The following is an 18,469-nucleotide window of genomic DNA, read 5'->3' on the forward strand; positions in this document are numbered from 1 at the left end:
GTAATTTCTGCAGTAATTAAAAAAAAAAAAAACCTGTGAAAAAGTAGGCGTATCGATATTTATTTATTTATTTATTTATTTATTTATTTGTTCTATTTTTATATTATCAGCATGAAACGAAAAAAACAGCTGTGAACTCTATCTCTGTGTGTCTCTCTCGCTCTCTCTCTCTTGCTTTCTCTGTGTGTGTCTCTTGCTCTCTCTCACTCTCTCTCGTGCTCTCTCTCTCTCTCTCTGTGTGTCTCTCTCTCGTGCTCTCTCTCTCTCTCTCTCTCTCTCTCTCTCTCTCTCTCTCTGTGTGTCTCTCTCGCTCGCTCTCTCTCTCTCTCTCTCTCTCTCTCTCTCTCTCTCTCTCTCTCTCTCTCTGTGTGTGTGTGTGTGTGTGTGTGTGTGTGTGTGTGTGTGTGTGTGTGTGTCTCTCTCTCTCTCTCTCTCACTCTCTCAAGCCTCCGCTGCTAGCCCTAAATTGACATTTCGGAATCATCAATGGAGGCTTGAGATGGGATGCATAATAAATTAGTTCCACACACAAGACCATTTTAAGGACAAAAACCTGACAAATGTCTTGAAATAAAACATCTGAACAATGTCTTGAGGTGTGCTAACTGTGGTTTAAGCGGAATAATTGTCTCCGGGACGTTGAATTGGTTACACCTCGGATGTGCGTTATTTTCTAGTAATTCAACGGCCTGTCGTTAATTATTCCTTACATAACAGCTGTTTTGACTCTGGTCCCAGCATCAAGGCAAATCACATGGTTATATTAATGTACTCTTTCTGTATGTTACTGTTTCTGTAGTAACAACTCGCACAGGCACTACTGTGTTTCTCTATTGTCAGTTTCCTCTATATTTTAATCACTTGTGTTTATGTTTATGAATTTGTTATTATTTGTCAAACTTTTATTTTTATTCTTTGTTTTACTCTTCCAGTGTCATTCAACTATTATTATGCTGTTTATTTTTTTGTTTCAGTAAAACCTGTCTCTTGTCACTTTAATGAATTATCTTGTAAACCATAAATATAAGCACAATATAAAATTGCTGCAAACTCTGTGTGCATAATAAAGTGCATTTGTCTGCACTCTCAGTCTAAACGTGTTTAAGAAAATAGTTTTTAAAAAATCCGATTTAAGAGTCAGATTTATACATACGAACCGAGAGCTTGTAGGTTTAATACACCAGTCAATAAACACCGATATCCCAAATCAGCCAATTATTCCACTTTATCTATCTCACTTTATTTATTAAAATTTGTTTTGTTTGTAATAGATTAAGGAAACCAATTGCTGATCATGTTTAAATTATGATTAATGGTGCTGCTGCAATACTTGAATTGAAATTACACGCATAGATTACTGATCTGTTTATTTTCATGCTACAGATGCATGTGCACTCCATTGCTCTACTTATGCTTGTTGCCATGTGCATCACATTTGCGTTTGTCCTTCTCCTCCTCAGCCATGACCGAACAATGCAAGACATTGTCTATAAGCTGGTGCCGGGACTCCAAGAAGGTTGGTGGTTTTTATTTATTTATTTGTCATCCCCCACACAGCATCATCCATAGATAAAGGACACACACAATGTTGCTATTGGAACAACGAGAGGCTCATTCTCAAGTCGATCTCGACATGTTTCTCTGCAGCGGAGTTGAAAAAGCAGAGAGATTTCTATCAGAAACTGGGCATGGAGGTACCCGGGGACATCAAAGGAGAGCTGTGCAACATGAAGGCCCACCTGGACTCGCAGCGCAATGGTACGTTTCACCCATACACACACACACACACACACACACACACTGCTAGCTGGTATGAAACAAGTCACAAGAGAGCTTCAGTACTGATCATTAGTATTATTATTGTCCACCTTCACACAAGGGCATCCATGGCATCTTGCTATTTCATCACCTTCCACCCACACCCTGTTTTGTTATGTCACTTGGCCCAATTACAGTGCGGCTCTTTTAATGCGCACCAACTGCGCCATAGTAGGTGCTAATGGCTTTCCGGATGGATACCCAGGGGCTTGCCAAGCCTGCAGCCTTAATCATTGGCCTAATGCGCAAGCCCGACTTTGGTAATTAAGGCTCAAATGGAAGTGGAATTGGTCTCTCATTCCTGACTGTCACAGCACGTTTGGCAGGCCTACGCCTCGCAAGAAAGATTTCGTTTAAACTCTGCACTGCGTCATCGGCTTGTGCTCCTGCTCGCTCTGAGACGGAGAAGGAAAAGACTGACTGATTGAGAGGAGGTGTGAGATAGGAGGGGGGCACGGAGTGGCTCTTTGCTCTGTTTCTGAAGGAAGTGAAATGGCAGCGCGAGTGATTGGATGCTCTAATGGTGTCTGTACTGCTTGACAGGTGGCTTGAATATGTGCCTAGTATATGTGCAAATACTGTATAGATTCATAGTAGATTAACGTATCTTCTATATACACACACGAGTGTTCTGTGTCTAACTTGTAGTGACAGTTGATCTTTTAAGAGAACTCTGGTGTCTGAAGTGATTAACATTCAAGAGTTAAGAGTTTATCGTCATCGTCTTGGACCGCAAATTGCAATACTGCTCCAAACAGTGCCATTGTAACATATGTAAGAATTAAATTAAATCTATAATGTATATCAAAAAAGAAATCGAGTTAAAAACACAACAAACTTCATGCACATACCACTACGTGCACGCAAATCACAGTAAGAGACAAGATTAGAAAAGCACCACTTTATTCCACGATTGTGTGAAAGACATACTGCCCAGTCGCTTTCATCTTTTCTTACCCAGAAATGCTCCTGTCCTAGTTCGATCTCCAAATTTGTCCTTAGAAGGGGACTTTGTGTTCCCCCTAATCCCTTCACCATACTTATGAAAGAAGCTGTAAGAGAAGTTCTGAATGCAAGATTATTCAGTCCTTTAGACAGACCCTCTGTCCAGGACAGAAACGGGCACAGAATGAACCTCCATCCATGTCTTTCACCAGCAACTAGTCTTAATTTTACAGTAAGTCCCCCTTTTGACAGCTTCAGTTTAGCTCCCTTTCACTTGGCTTGCTCTGCTCACAGGAGAAGAAATGACCGAGAGGATATTCAGAGTTTCTTCAGGAAGTAATTTCCTCTGGTTTTGGTGCATCTCAAATTCAGTAAAACTTTATGTGAATGGTACCAACACAGCACCTTTAAAACATAAACATTACGTAAATCTTTTAGGCATTTTAGATGAGAAGAGAAAACAGCCCTCAGTTTTCATTATGGGTGGACTGAAAAAAGAAAACAAAATATATATTTTACCCCATTTTCTTCAATTTGTTCATCTGCCAATTGCCATCCTCTAGCTAACTCTCCCCTAGCTTACTGCAGCTAGTAACCAGGGAGTGTGCTTCCTCACTACGTCTTTCCTATCTGCTACTGCTCATGCTACATCACTTGGCAACTGTGATCCTCCACTTACTTGAGCTCATACACAGTTGCCCATGATTGGTTAGCATCGCTCTGATTAACAGGGGAGAGAGAGCATGCTATCCCTCCCACCCAAAGAGCACGGCCAATTTTGCTCTCTTGGTCTCCTGACAGATGGCTGTGGCATCCTCGGGATTTGAACTCACGATCTCCCTACGATAGCACAAATACTTTTCCTCTTGAGAGCCATGGAGAAAATTTGTCACAGTGAATTTTCTATTCTGAAGTTGTTTAAAAGTTATATTCGAAGGTGTTTACACTGCTCTATAACATTGTTATAAATGCTAAATTGATTTACTCCTTCAGTGTGAACGTGTGTGTTAAAATCGTTCATTTGGTCGGCCTGGTGATTTCAGTCCGTTGGAGGTGAGGGACATTTCTTTCCAGACGGGTTACGTCCACTTTGTCCTTGCTTGTTGAATGAGCTGCAAATGTTTTTATTAAATAGGTGTGCCTGTGTTTTGTGCATAAGTTTGACATAATTGCATTTTGGGCTGGTGGCGGAGCTGCTGGTGCTGGCGGTGCTGGTGCTGCTTACTATTCCAGTGTGATAAATGAAGAAACTATGAGATTGCAGTCAGAGTTGTTGTTTTTGCCCACCATCTACCGCACCGGCTTAGTGTAAGACAGGGCAGCAAGCAATGAATAATGAATGCATAAATATGTTGGAATGAATTATAGATGATTTTAAAACATTTATCAAAAGCTTTTGTAGGCTGTGGAAATGCACACGCACAAGGACCCCAAACACCTCAATGTAGATATCCGTAAATAACTTGGGTTTGCTTTAGACTGGAACAAACTATCCTCATGAACAATAAAAAAAAAAAAATGTTTTTTAAAAAGTCGCATCCTTCCAAATTCAGCCATGTTTATCAAGAGAATGGGAAAAAGACGGTGTTAAAAGCCTGTAAGAGCTTTCCATGCTCCTGTTTGTCGTGTATAAGTGATGAACCCCACACCACAGGTTTCAGCTCATGCACTCTCTTCATAGAAAATCAGATTGTCAAGACGCTGCGAAAGCTCTTCAAAATGGCCCTTTTATTCCTCTGCTGTACTTACGGCTTGTGCAGATCCATTAATGGCTGACTGAACAGAAATAAGCTACACTGACTCGAAAGAAAAGCCAGTGCACAATTTCATTTACTGTAAAATAAAATACTTTGCTTTGGCAGATGAATATACATTTCCATCGGGTTTAACGTAATAATCAATTCGATGTATTTTTGTTCCTAAAACCAGGCGAAGTAAAATCCGAGGACGCAGCAAAGGAGGGCGATGAGAAACCAGAAGAGGACAATGATTATCATCGTAGTGATGAGCAGGTAAGGACATGCATTGTTGTTGTTGTTGTTGTTGTTGTTAATTCCATGTACAGGTGAGCTATACTGTAACTAAGTACCAGTGCTGCATTTGGTTATGCTTATTGCAAGGTTACCAAGAATAACACATGGAGCTAGATATAGTACAATCGTCACCTTATAGTAATGAGGCATTTTGAAAACCACTATAGGTTCCGTGCTGTTCTGCAGTTTTGATGTTTGTTACATCATTTCGTGGCTTCATGGGTTTCTTCCGGGTTCTCTGAAACACAAAAACTTGTCACTAGCTGGATTGGCTACAGTACATTTCCCTTATGTGTGTGTGTGTTCTATGATGGTGCCCTGTAATGGACTGGTGTCCCATCCAAGGTGTATTTCCCATCCAAGGTGGATATGCTCCGGGATATCCGGGATATGCTCCTGAGCAGGATGAGGCGGTTACTGAAGATGAATGAAGGAATACAGTGGAGGAATACTCTTTAGAGCAATAGAAACGTGGATTGGAATGTAGTCATGTGACCTAGATTTATTTTTCTGACAGATTATACAGCACAGGAGCGTTCAACAGTGTCCGAAAGCATTCAGTCTCGTCAAACGGGAGTCCCATCTGCTCGGCTGCTTTATGTCTTTTCACATAAACGCGTACGCAGTGTAAATCAGAGCTTGAAGCTTCACCATTGTTGCTACTTTTGTTGGGGTTCAGCAGTAGGCTCTGTTCACGAAGCATGCCTATGAGATAGACCGAGTTATTCTCTAGCAAAGGTGAGGAGTTTCATGTGACAGCAGGCCTTTCCAAAACTCATTTTTCCCCCCGCAGGTCATTGAGGCATTACTGTTGTTATCATTTCTGTTCCACTTGTATCTGTGTGCAACACTATAAAAGACAAAAAAAAAAGGATTTCCTTTACCGTTTTGCAGCTTTGTTGAACTGGTCTTGTGGAGCTTGTGTACTTCACTGACGCTGCCAGGAGGCTATTTGGTATTCCACCCCATCCCCTCTTCAGCCTATCACACTGCTTAATAATGCAGGAAGTGGAGATTGGGACTGCAAGTCTCATTTTCAGACTCTTTACTGTCCCTCGAAGGGCAGCATCTGAGATGGCCTCACACTGCTTGTGTATAGAATACAGAGCAGGATTTCTGTTAGGCTGTGTGCTTACTTTTGCACTTTCCACCTTTTCTTTGGATGGATGCCCATGGATACTGAATGCCATTTCTAGTTTGCAGTGCAAAATAAAGTGCTGTTATTAACAAAAATAGTTGGATTCAGCAGTGTGAGATGCTGTTTATCATGGCTTTTGTGTGTGTGTGTGTGTGTGTGTGTGTATAGATGAGTGCAGGCTCCTAAACATTCTGCATTGCATAAATTCATAAATTCGAAAGATATGCAGATATGTGATAACCCTGGCACTCTCTCTCTCTCTCTGTGTGTGTGTGTGTGTGTGCATGTGCATGTGCATGTGCGTGCGTGTGTGTGTGCCTGCCAAGTGAGTGTTTTTTTTTGTTTGGAGTTTTGCTGAATTCACAGTTGGCTAGTGTAGTGTGTGACTCGGCCAAAGGGAGAGAGAGAGCATTTGGAGGATAGAGAGCAGTGAAAAAGTGCACCTATCTCTGTGGATTGAGGATTAGTTGTGTGTGTGTGTGTGTGTGTGTGTGTGTGTGTGTGTGTGTGTGTGTGTGTGTGTGTGCGTGCATTGGTGACATTTGGCTCGAGTTGCCAGCTCAAGGTCGCAGAGCAGGGGGGTGGTGTAACACACAGACAAAATGGTATAGAAAAGTACTTAACAAGGAGTACTTTGTGTTTGAATCGCTGTTGGACGTTTCCTCTCTTTGCATTTATATTTACATTTACAGCTTTTGATTTACACAAGCGCTCTATGGTCTCCATGGAAAACATATATTTACATTTACAGCATTTTGGCAAACGCCCTTATCCAGAGCAACTTACACATTTATCTCATTCATACAACTGAGTAGTCGAGAGTTAAGGGCCTTGCTCAAGGGCCCAGCAGCGGCAGCTTGGCAATGCTGGGAATAAAACTCACGGCCTTGCAAAGTCTTAACCACTGAGCTACCACTACTTTATCCTAATTCTAGTACAAAAAGGTCAGGATTGAATACTATCACTAAAAACCTGGTTGAGAGGATTTAGTAGGAGTTAGTACAGCAACAAGAACACTTTTCTTTTTTTTCTTTTTTTTCTTTTTTTTTCCCCGTGACATTTGTCCTCATTGAGTGACTGAGTCCCGTTGTCGAAACTTGCATACATAAGCAGTTTAGCTAGCTGAAATTTAGCTACCCTTTAGCTCGCAAGCAGTAAGTGATACCAGGGCCATTCTGTTTCATACATGCATCTGCTGCGTTGTTTGATCTTGGGATAGTTGGAGAGAGTTGTAAACTTGCCCAACTCCAATTCGTTTGTGTCCTTCCTTCAAATATTATTGAAGCTGATAACTTGTGTTAAATTAAGGAGTACGAGAGTGTACTGTGGCATTAATGCATGTAGCTATACAAAGGCCGTATTTATCTCGTTATGTCATTTACTTACGTGAATGTGTGTTCTGTGTTTATCTATCTATCTATCTATCTATTTATATAGCTATCCATCTATCTAATGTTAGTCACATTTCAACGTGGATAACATTGGCTAGCATCAGCGAATGATTTGTATGTAGCTAAAACACAGGGCATTGCCAAAATCTCTTGCACATCTCAAGGGCTTCTAATGAAATGCCGTCGACACTTGTGTGGCAAATGCTAAAGAGCCGATGGCGATCTAATCTTGTTTTTATTAAAAGATTAAAGTTGATTAGTTTTCCACAAAACATGTTACACATATTAATATTTGTCTTATTACTATAGATGAAGTATTTGAGGTGATTCCAGTTTTGTGTTGTAAAGTGAAACCTAGGGGTAAACCTCAGGCTTGTATGTGAGTTATTTATATATATATATATATATATATATATATATATATATATATATATATATATATATATATATATATATATATATACACACACACACACACACATGGTCAGTATGTGGGTCAAAACAGCAAAGGAGCCGCCCCCGCCCCCCCGAAAATTACAAATGCAATGATCTCCCCAGACACGGTGGCTTTCAGCTTTACAAGTGCTTCTGGGGGTTTCCTTTGGGTACTCCGGTTTCTTCCCCCTGTCCAAAGACATGCGTTGTAGGATGATTGACATTTCTAAATTGTCCGTAGTGTATGAATGGGCGCGTGAGGGTGTGTGATTGTGCCCTGCGATGGGTTGGCACTCTGTCCAGTGTGTCCCCTGCCATGTGCTAGGCTCCAGGCTCCCTGCGATCCTGTGTAAGATAAGTGACATAGAAGATGGATGGATGGATGGATGGATGTTCTCCCCATGTCTGCATGGGTTTCCTCCAGGTTCTCTGGTTTCCTCCCACCTCCCAAAACCATGCATGTAGGTGAATAGGTTATGCTAAAATTACCCTTAGGTGTGAATGTGTGTGTGTGATGAACTAGCATCCCATTCAGGGTGTATTTCTGCCTCACACACAGTACTACCAGGATAGGCTCTGAATCCACCAGACCAGAATAAAGCAGTTACTGAAGATGAATGAATGAATGAATGATATTCTTAAGAAGATGCTACAGAGATTAGTTTTATTCTGACTTTAGTATTTTTTTAAACATTTGATGGTGTAATTATAAGGCAGAAAATGTAAGGCAGCACTTTCTAACCTCATTTCTCCTTTAATTTGCATTTTCTTTTTAAACACTTTACGAGATAACAGTGAGGCAGCAGTTGAACTGTGTCATGTACTTATGCAGTTAATAAATGTCTGTAAAACGAACAGCCTCTTGAAAAAGAAACCTACATCTCATCTCTGAGCTGTATACTGTTTGTTATTGGGTTTTCCCCCCCCCCTCTGTAAACAACAGTACGGTTCGCTACAACAGTGCACATGTCGGATGCCTTTGATACTCTGGGCTATGGTAATTAGAAGACACCATGGAAGCTTTTTTGTTTTTCTTGCTGCAGTTAGACGTGTGCACAGAGTCTCTCTCGCTTTCATCTGGAGGTGTAATTGGCTTGAGCTCGAACTACATTAGTCATTTGTGTCACTATTTGGGTCGATTATAACTGGCCCACCGCCCGCCTATGCGGTAATGACCCAGTAATGATACACACATGCGCTCATATACACGGAGTCATATTTCAGTTTGTGTCGCACTACTGACACGGGTCCCTGCTGTTTGACTCTGGCCTGTTGGTTTTAGCGCTCGCTCTTTTGGCTGGCTGCTACGTTCATCCACACAGTTTTCATCAGGGATTACAGCACTACTCTCTCTGTCTCACACACACACACACACACATCTGACTGCATTTATGGATTCTAAACACACCTCCATCTGAAGGGCAAGCTGTGTGTTTGTGTGTCTTTGCTCTGTGTGTCCATGGGGCTTCTTAGACACAGGAGCTCCATCCTTCTTCATTAGCATTGGCTGTTGGAGAAACTGAGCCCAATTTGAACTGGGCCTAAATCTGGGCCATCACTCACCCACACACACACACACACACACACACACACACACACACACACACTCGCTGAAACTGCAGCCAGGCTCAGAACAATGACTGAGCTCCCACGGCATCTGGTCTTTTTTTGTGGCGTTGTTTGGGAAGTTGCGTATTATAAAATAGTATCGAACAGTCTCACTGCTTGAGTGTGCTACCTGACATCTCATTGGTCATAGGAACACACCGGCTGCTAGGAATGCTTACATGACTTTTCTCCCCTCAGTTTTCCTCCTTTTTAATCACGTACCATGAGTCATGTTGGTGCAGTGAACCTGGTTCGATCTTGAGCTCAGGTTACTGTCTGTGTGGGGTTTTGCATACTTTGAGATGGTGCCATGTGATGAACAGGCATCTCATCCAGGGTGTATTCCTGCCTCACTCCCAGTGTTCCCAGTATAGGCTCCATATCCACTGCAGCCTCAAACTGGATAAAGTGATGAATGACTGAAAGCCTGCGTTTTCTTCTGTCACTGTTCTCTCTTAATAAGATACCCCCCTCTCTCTCTCTCTCTCTCTCTCTCTCTCTCTCTCAGGTGAGCATCTGTCTGGAATGTAACAGCAGTAAGCTCCGTGGACTCAAGCGGAAGTGGATCCGCTGCTCGGCCCAGGCTACCGTTCTTCATCTTAAAAAATTCATCGCCAAGAAGCTCAACTTGACATCTTTCAACGAGGTCAGTCCAGACAGAACCGTTACATGCCATGGATTTGTCACCAATCAGCTGCCTTCCTTGAATCAACTGATATTAGAAAATCTTTTGTTTATATTGAACACTTCTATTGAACACTCGACACTTCTAAGATAATGCTAATGAGTCTTTATTGATCACATATACATATGCACAGTGAAATTGTTTTCTTCACATACCCCAGTATGTCAGGAAGCTGGGGTCAGAGCACAGAGTCAGCCATGATACAGCACCCCTAGAGCAGAGAGGGTTAAGGGCCTAACTCATGGGCCCAACAGTGGCAGCTTGGCAGTGCTGGGACTTGAACCCCCGACCTTCCGATCAGTAACCCAGAGCATTAACCACCAAGCTACCACTGCAGATCCAACAGGAGAAGAAAGGTGTATCCCTCAGATGAAGCACTTTATAGCGGACTTTATTTCACAAGTTTATTTCCACCCCAAAACCAAGCAAACGCCGTGATATTCGGTGGAGCTTGCAATTTTTAAAAATTAGCACAGATTTTCTGCAGAAATGGGCCAAAACGCTTCGTGTGACATCATCACAGTGCTGTCAAAGCCTTCTTTGATTCACGAGCGTCTAACATGATTACAGCTAAAAGGTCTCATTCACCAACACATCACTGCAAATATCACCAATTTAAGTAGTTTCCCCCAAAAAAAGCACAAAAAAAAACTCAACAAGTTGCGTCGCAATTTAAAAAAAAAGATGGAGCAAAATCACGCTTTTAGCCGCAACCATCACAAATAAAGCTCCCTGAAATCCTGTACAGACTGATCAGCATCAACCTTCTCTACATAGCTGCATGTTTTTAAAGCAGGGGTTCTGTGATTTTAAGTTGAATCCGTATTGTAGCAGTGAAATTGTATATATATCTCTTGGGATCTGTCTCCTCTCTGTGTCACTCCCTCTTATTGAGTCACAGTGCAGCATATCGGAGCTCGTTCACCCTGCCATGCTTCCACTTCAAGTATTTCCTGCTGTATTTTCAGTGTGGCAGAATCTCTTGTAATATCATTTGCTTTCCATCAAGCATTGCTCCGCCTGTCAGGAGCTTTGCAGCATGATTTTAACGGCCAACTTTGGAACACGGCTAATCATTATCTCTCTTCACCCGTTTTCCTCGTCGGGGGGAAAAAAAAGTCTGTGGGTGGGCTTCTGCCACCCGGCTCCGTCTGAGCCTCGCTTGCCACAATATAGCTGTCAGATGTCTTTTGTTCTCTACTGAGCATGTAGTCACTGGCTCTGGCAATCATAATGAACGCTCAAAATAGCACAAGCTGGTGCTACAATTTTCCAACCGCACAAAGGACCAAAGAAAGTTAATGAAACAATAGTGAATAAAGGCCACTAAGCTTTCATGATCGCTGTTATGTTTTCAGCCGTTCCATTGAGCGAAACGATACATTGATAGTTGTGTCTACCGCTGTAATGGTGAAAATCAGGGCATCCTTCTGGTTACTGGCTCCAGGGGGTGCTGTGGTTATACCTCACCTCGATGTTTCCCCGGCCTGGGTCATACACGCTCATAACTGTATTGCACACATACACACAATGGATGTGTTTCATCTCCGCTGTATTCCCATATTGGAGCATAAATACCCAAAAGCCTTGTACAAGCTTTTGTTTTAACACCAGATTCAAATACTACAGAGGATTCCCTGTGGAACTTTTTTTTTTTGTACTCAATCCGTTTGCCCAAATCCTTTAAGACTACTTGTGGATTTCTGATTTCACATGTGTTTTCACTTTTTTTTTTTTTCTAGTAGTGTGTGCTGACTGATGATGATGATCAGTCTGGGATTTTCTTTTTCATTCTGAAACTCATGTGTCCTCCTTTTGGAATCCAGTATTAATGCAGTAGTAATGCAACCATTCCTCGAGTCTCTAGCTTCTCAGGTTATATGTGTAGCTTGTATAATATGATCCGGCACGAGGCTTATTTGTAGTCAGCTACACTCAGAGCTCCTGGGTGCTTGTTGCGCTCTGCTTTGCTTACTAGCCAGCTTTCGTGTGTGTTCTGTTTGCAGCTGGACATTTTATGCAACGAAGAAATCCTAGGCAAGGACCATACGCTCAAATTTGTGGTGGTGACGAGGTGGAGATTCAAGGTAAATATTTTCAGTCCCACTTTAAGCTTGAGGTATTGTCTCGTTATTGAGATGAAAAAGAGCATGTTCATGAGTGCAGGAGTGTTAGTGGATTATCATCATTTCTACTTTTTTTTTTTTAATTACACATCGCTGTTGAATTCTCTAATCTGATTGGCCAGGTTGTTTAGAGGATTTATTTTCTATAACAGCATCTCTGACAGTTATTCTGGCTCTAATTCAATTTGCAGGTTTAATTCACTCGTACTGGTAGCTTATTGTTTCTATAGTAACAGCTGGACACTCTAAATGATCGCAATCTAATAATACCCAATTTAAAAACCATGTTGTTATTTAAGAAAGACTAATGTATTATCTTTGACATGGTGACACGTTCTATACGGACTATTAAGGACTTTTATGAATAATTAAGACATTTTATTAAACATTTTTGAGAGGAATAAGGGTTGGTATGTTTTCCACCACGGGAGAGTCTTTAGGAAATACATTGCGCTTTCTGGTTTCTCAGTACCATGACAAGCTGCGTTTTTTCATAATAACTTCAAAAGAGAGAGAAAGAGAGGCCCAGGAGAGAACGACTTTTTTATAGCAACTACAGTGCAACTGATAAATGGAACAAACTTGTTTTTTGGACTTTCCACTTCATTAAATGTAACTACTAGAGATGGCACCAATCTGATGTCCAGGATCAGTATCAGTACTAGCAAAAAAATGGTGGATTGGATATCGGAGAAAAAAATAAAACAATGAAGTAGATCCAATCCTGTAACAACACATTTATTTATTTTTTTTTACTGTCAGTGTTTACATATAGAGAAACTTGTATTTTAGAATGGATTTTTATTATATTTATACTTTGTTATATTTGCACTATGATTGAATTTTGCGTGAAAGCTGAAGTTTTGTACAAGTCAGGTTTTTAGCTGCATTTGTTTCCTGCATTTTTAAAAAATGCTTCAATTAAAAGCAAATTTTAAAGCTTAGTAGTTCTTAAAGAAAAAATAACAGATGGGTATCGATAGCCGCTGATACTCAAAGTATCGGTATCGGAGAAGAAAAAGAGGTATCTCTAGTCACTATAAATGTATAAATTGTATGACCTGTTCTTTAATAAGTAAATAAAAAATGGCAGCATTGGCAAACTGCTGTGGTGTAAGAGGAATAAAACACTTTAGGATGTGACGTTACTGGAAGTGAAGCAACTTTAAGATTGGTGGTTAATTTCCCATATAAGGACATATGATGTGATGATGGAATGAGCTTTTTGGGTTAATTATCCGTTTGATAGTTGTCTTTAAGAGTACCCGACGTTTCCTATTCAGAATTATCTTCTTCTTCAGAGTAATATATACGTTCCTCCTGCAATCCACTGCCTTAAGCGCTAAGCACATTATAAACACCCACACTGAGCAAACATTCACCTTTTCCCATGTGCCCTTTCTCTACACTGTAGCTGTAATTGGAGGTATAACCTCTAAAGAGCAATGTCAGAAAAGAAGCTGAAGAATGCCATCAGACGCTGCCCCTATTGACCTTCCACTCTCTTCAATCATACTTCTGTGTGTGTGTGTGCTTTCCAGAAATCACCCCTCCTCCTGCATTACAGACCCAAGATGGATTTGCTGTAGTTGGACAGGACGGTTGTTTTGGCCCAGGACTGCGCAGCGCACTATTTATGCAGAGACTATCAACGTCACACACACACCAAACACACACCAGTCCCACGAGTCAATCCCGACACGAGCCAGCAAACAACCAATACCAACTCAATTAATGCTACGCTGGTGATTCAGCCAAGCCAAACAGCTGCAGGCGTTCCTTCTACTCATCATCCGCTATGTCCTCGATATGTGAAAGAAAAAAAAAAAACAACGGGAAAAAAAGAGAGAGAGAAAGCATATATTTATACTTTTGTACAGAAGAGAGACACGGACCCAAGACGCTACCGGTGCTCTGTTTACACACCAACAACAAACAAAGGGGTGAAGTTTTTATATCGACGACCATGGCTCGCACCTCAGACCGGTGAAGAGCCGCTGCTCAGTGTGTGCACTCCTGAGTGGGGGTCCCGTCACACTGCTCACTGCGGAGAAACTTCTTCACTGCCCACTCACTCGTTCAGGTCTCAACAGTCTCGGGAGCACAGAAAATACAACTATATGACAAAAGACATCGTTCCTAATACGTTTTAGTTGTGAATCGTCTCGGAGCATTTGTTTATTTTGTTTGTTTGTTTGTTTGTTTTTTTCCCCTTTATTGCGTTACCGAACGTGGAATTGTGAATAGACAAAATTATGTGTAGTAATTTATGTTCAATTTACAAGTATTGTACATAGACATTGTTACAATGCAAGAGAGATAAAAAGCTGATGGGTGAAATGTAAGAGTGAGCGAGTGTGTGAGTGCGAGACAGAGATTGACTGATCGACTGTTCTGAAATGTGGATTTTAAAGGAATGATTCGAGGAAACCATATTTACACCAGTTTTCCACCTAAACACAGATGAGAGACAGTGATTTGCATAAGTATTCTGCACACCTTGACCCCCCCACCCAAACGTTTCCACATTTTGTAGTGCAACAACATGGGAATGAAACTTCCAGTTAGTTAATTTAATTAATTTTAGTTAATAATTTGGCTTATATATCTTCAGTCTTATGAGTTATTTTGTGCAGATTAAAGTAGGAAAAATGTATATAGTTTCCAAAATTATTTACAAATAAAGAACATAAAAATTTGCATAAGTATTCAAACCCTGTTTCTGTGAAACCTTTAAATTAGTCACATCATTAGATGTGTGAAATCTGACTATAAATACAGAATGTTAAAGAATATATCAATCACTCAGCATCATGAACTCCAAGAAGCTATCAAAACAATGTTCTGGGAAAATCAGGGTTTGGTTGTTTAAAAAAAAAAAATAAATAAAATTTAATCCCAAACTTTGAATATCTCACAGAGCTCCATTATTGTAAATATTCAAATAATTTGGCAAACTATATAGATTTTTCCCTTATGGTCAAATATTATGGACTATTTTGTGTAGATTTATGGCGTATACTCCCAATCAAGTCCATTTGAGTTCCAGGTTATAATGCTACAAAATGTGGAGATGGTCCAGGGGAGTGAATACTTCTGCAAGGCAATGCATGTTCAGATTTTTTTTGCTTCAATGCCAAACACATTCTAGTTTTTGGATTATTTTTGAGGTGCAAAATTGGTGTTAATTGTTTTTCTTCCCCCTCTAACATTCTTTTAAACAGTCAGATGTGTGAATATATAGGGACTTAAAGAATATTTGCATAGTGAGATTCCTTATCAGAATGTGTCCTTTATCAGAGGGACATCACCTTATCTCACTAAACACACAAACCGGTCTTCCCCTTGTGTAGTTAAAGGGGGTGTTTAGTGTCTATGTGTGATAATGGCAGTGATGTAAATTGGAAAGCAGTTTTGAAATGACAAAGTGCTTTTAAACCATTCTCCCAAGTGATTCATTAGCCATCGCAGAGTTATTAATGTCGTCTAATGATGGATAGTTAACTTAAGGCATATTAGTCATGCAAAATATCACACACACACTTCAAACGAACAAACTGCCTGCATCTAAAAAGAAAGAAACAGTAGCTTGTATTTGGAAGCAAGCTTTTACTGTTTTAAGTGTGTTAAATACACTATGCGATACATTTCTATAGGGTTTGTGTCTGGACATGGACATGATGCGGCACAGAAACGTAATCTGTAACCTAGCATCCGTCCCTGAGGTTCCCCCACACCACATCCAGTCTTAGAACCATATATGCAATACATAGGCTTTATTATATGTTTAGCAGAAGCGATAAGCATTTAGGTTTCCACAGAAGCTTTAGTAGCCCACTCCTCTACAGAAAGAATGTAATCCATATCCATCTGTACAGTTCACCTCTTGTGTTTCACGTTTAGTGCCAAAGGCTCAAAAACACCCTTCAGGCTTCATGTTTATTCTGTATGGCAAGCTGTGTGGAAGGCAAAATGCAGAGAGATCGTAAAAGGAAAAAAAAAAATTATTTAATAATCGGAAATTGTCGTTTGTCACCATTCGTGTTTTATCAATTTACCATTTTTTTATTTTCTATTTATTTAATTTTTTTTTTTTTTTAAAGCTGGAGCCCTCTTTTAAGACACGTCAATCCATAATATTTCAGACTTTGCAACAGAAGTGCTTATAAGCGAGGTCTAAAGGGCTCTATCAGTACTATCGGTACCGTTTCCTCTCTCTTAAGCTACTCAGTGAAGAAATAATAACAATCAAGTTTTGATATTGAGATTTGATATCTCATTTGTATTAAAAATGTCTCCTTTTTTGGAATAAAAACAAAAAACAACTTGGTAGACAAGGAATGAAGTGGTAAATATGAGGTCTTCTAGCTGCTCGTTCTGTGTGTCTACTTTCACACGGGTAAAAATGCCAAAACCAGCTTGACCAAATCTCATTTTATTTCGTTCTCAAAGTTACTACACATCTAGTTGTGTTAAAGACTACAGTCTCGCGTCAGATCTCTTGCCTGTAATGTGTTTTATCCTTTCACTTTGGATGTGCTTACTTTTATCGATGTCTTATAATGTGAAAGATTTCAGTATGTAATGAAGAAATGTTATGCTTTACTGTTTCTAAAGCACAGGTTCTGCTTAGTTGTATCATGTCCTTATTATTATTATTTTTTTAGGTCTTTTTGACCTAGTCCTGTTGATTTGGTTCATGAGCAATCCACACGCTGTCTCATTTCTGTGTTAATGAATTGTATTACTTACTGGATGAAATCGTGAAACCAGGCCAGCAATTTACGGTGAACAGTCCAAAGTGGAACAAGCACATGCATTATTATTATTATTATTATTATTATTATTATTATTCCATGTACTCATTTTATATTACATGAGTACTGTTCAGGATTAACGGAAAGCGGTCTGGGTGCGTTTCCTCTTACGTCTCAGTTTCTTCGTGGAGAAGGCTGGTGGTGCTGTCGTTCTTTTGAGCTGATAAATGGTGCTAATGTTTTATACACTTTGTTAAAAGACGTATGCTTACTTTCGGTGTGGACGAGCAGTGGATGGTTAAAAAAAAAAAAAGAGTCTCGCTTTATTTTGTGTCTGGTGCTCTTGGATTTTGTACAAGCTCATTTCTTCAGGCTGTCTGAGGAAAAAAAAACACAATATGTTCTTTTTCTTTTATTAGTAAAAGCAGAAATATCACGACTGCGCCATCCCCTTGCACGCTCCTAAGAAAAACAGTTTCTGGCAAAGCTTCATTACTTCTAAGCTTTTCCTCAACACAGCTCCACCTGCCTCTTTCAGAGCCCGTTGGTCCGAAGTGCAGAAACGTGTAACTGTTAAGACCGTACAGGCACAAGATGGCTTTTTTTTTTTTGGTTTTGTTTTGTTTTTAAATTGCATCTGAAAGTGGAAATCTCACACCCGCAGTGCATCTGAGAGAGTGTTAGCTATTCAGGCCTGCATTGAGACATCACTGCTACACTTGACAGACAGGCTGTAAGAAGATTATGCGAGTGCTCCTCGAATGCCCGGCACTCTAAGGGCTCTGTTTAGAGACCTGGACAGTGCCAAGACATCTCTTTATCTCTCTTGGTACTGGTGTGTGTGGTCTTTTGCTTAGACACTTTCCTCATTGGTGGTTATACTGGATCTGTTAGGTCAGGATTTTGTCCGATATTCCATTAAATGTTTTGTTTTCGATAAAAAAAAAAAAAAGCTCAGCAGTTTCAGGTGTTTTTTTTTCCTCTTATACCTCTGAATGTTCTCACCTTACATTAAGCTGATCATTAATCCCTCAGCATTTTAAAACAATTGAACAGAGAACCTGATAGCTGAAGGATGGATAATTCTGCATATAGAGGCATTGTAAAGCCCATCACCAGCAAGCCTCTCTGCTAGGACTGCATCCTGAACATATTGCCATGGTTACGCTGATTGAAGGTGCTAACGATTGGTCAGTGATTGTGGGTTGCCAGGTGTTTCAGTTGCACGCATGGCTATACCCATCGTCTTAACAAGGCACCGACCTCTAAACCTTCGAAACCTGGCGTTCTTTTGAAAACTTCTTTCTAATTGCATTAATGACAAAATTTTCAGGACCAACTTTGATAGTGGCACCTTCCTACGAGCCATAAATACTGTCCAAACTTTGTTTATTTTTCAAATCTTATTTATTTATACTGTAAACAATTGACTCTTTGCAGTAGCCTGTTTTTTGATACGTCATGAGATCTGGTGTCCTTTTGTGCATTCAGTTATTTGTGTGTGTTTGGTTTTTTTTTTTGTTTGTTTGTTTG

The 18,469-nt window shown here is 40.3% G+C and overlaps 1 protein-coding gene across 6 annotated transcripts in view; it reads left to right on the forward strand.

Annotated features, from left to right (window-relative positions):
* Nucleotides 1-15,198, forward strand: part of LOC128617665 (polycomb group RING finger protein 3) — a 50,109-nt gene extending 34,911 nt beyond the window's left edge. For 3 of the 6 annotated variants that reach the window (XM_053640784.1, XM_053640785.1, XM_053640783.1), the window contains 5 exons: nucleotides 1,461-1,516; nucleotides 1,648-1,758; nucleotides 4,693-4,775; nucleotides 9,877-10,014; nucleotides 12,060-13,196. In XM_053640784.1, the coding sequence (XP_053496759.1) occupies nucleotides 1,461-1,516; nucleotides 1,648-1,758; nucleotides 4,693-4,775; nucleotides 9,877-10,014; nucleotides 12,060-12,293 (622 nt within the window). In that variant the 3' untranslated portion in view covers nucleotides 12,294-13,196. Of the gene's footprint in view, nucleotides 1-1,460; nucleotides 1,517-1,647; nucleotides 1,759-4,692; nucleotides 4,776-9,876; nucleotides 10,015-12,059; nucleotides 13,197-13,593 lie in introns of those variants that run through there. The other 3 variants (XM_053640787.1, XM_053640786.1, XM_053640788.1) reach the window with 2 other exon arrangements.
* Nucleotides 15,199-18,469: the final 3,271 nt, after the last annotated feature.

The sequence above is a fragment of the Ictalurus furcatus genome, chromosome 14, assembly GCF_023375685.1.
Source record: "Ictalurus furcatus strain D&B chromosome 14, Billie_1.0, whole genome shotgun sequence".
NCBI lineage: Eukaryota > Metazoa > Chordata > Actinopteri > Siluriformes > Ictaluridae > Ictalurus > Ictalurus furcatus.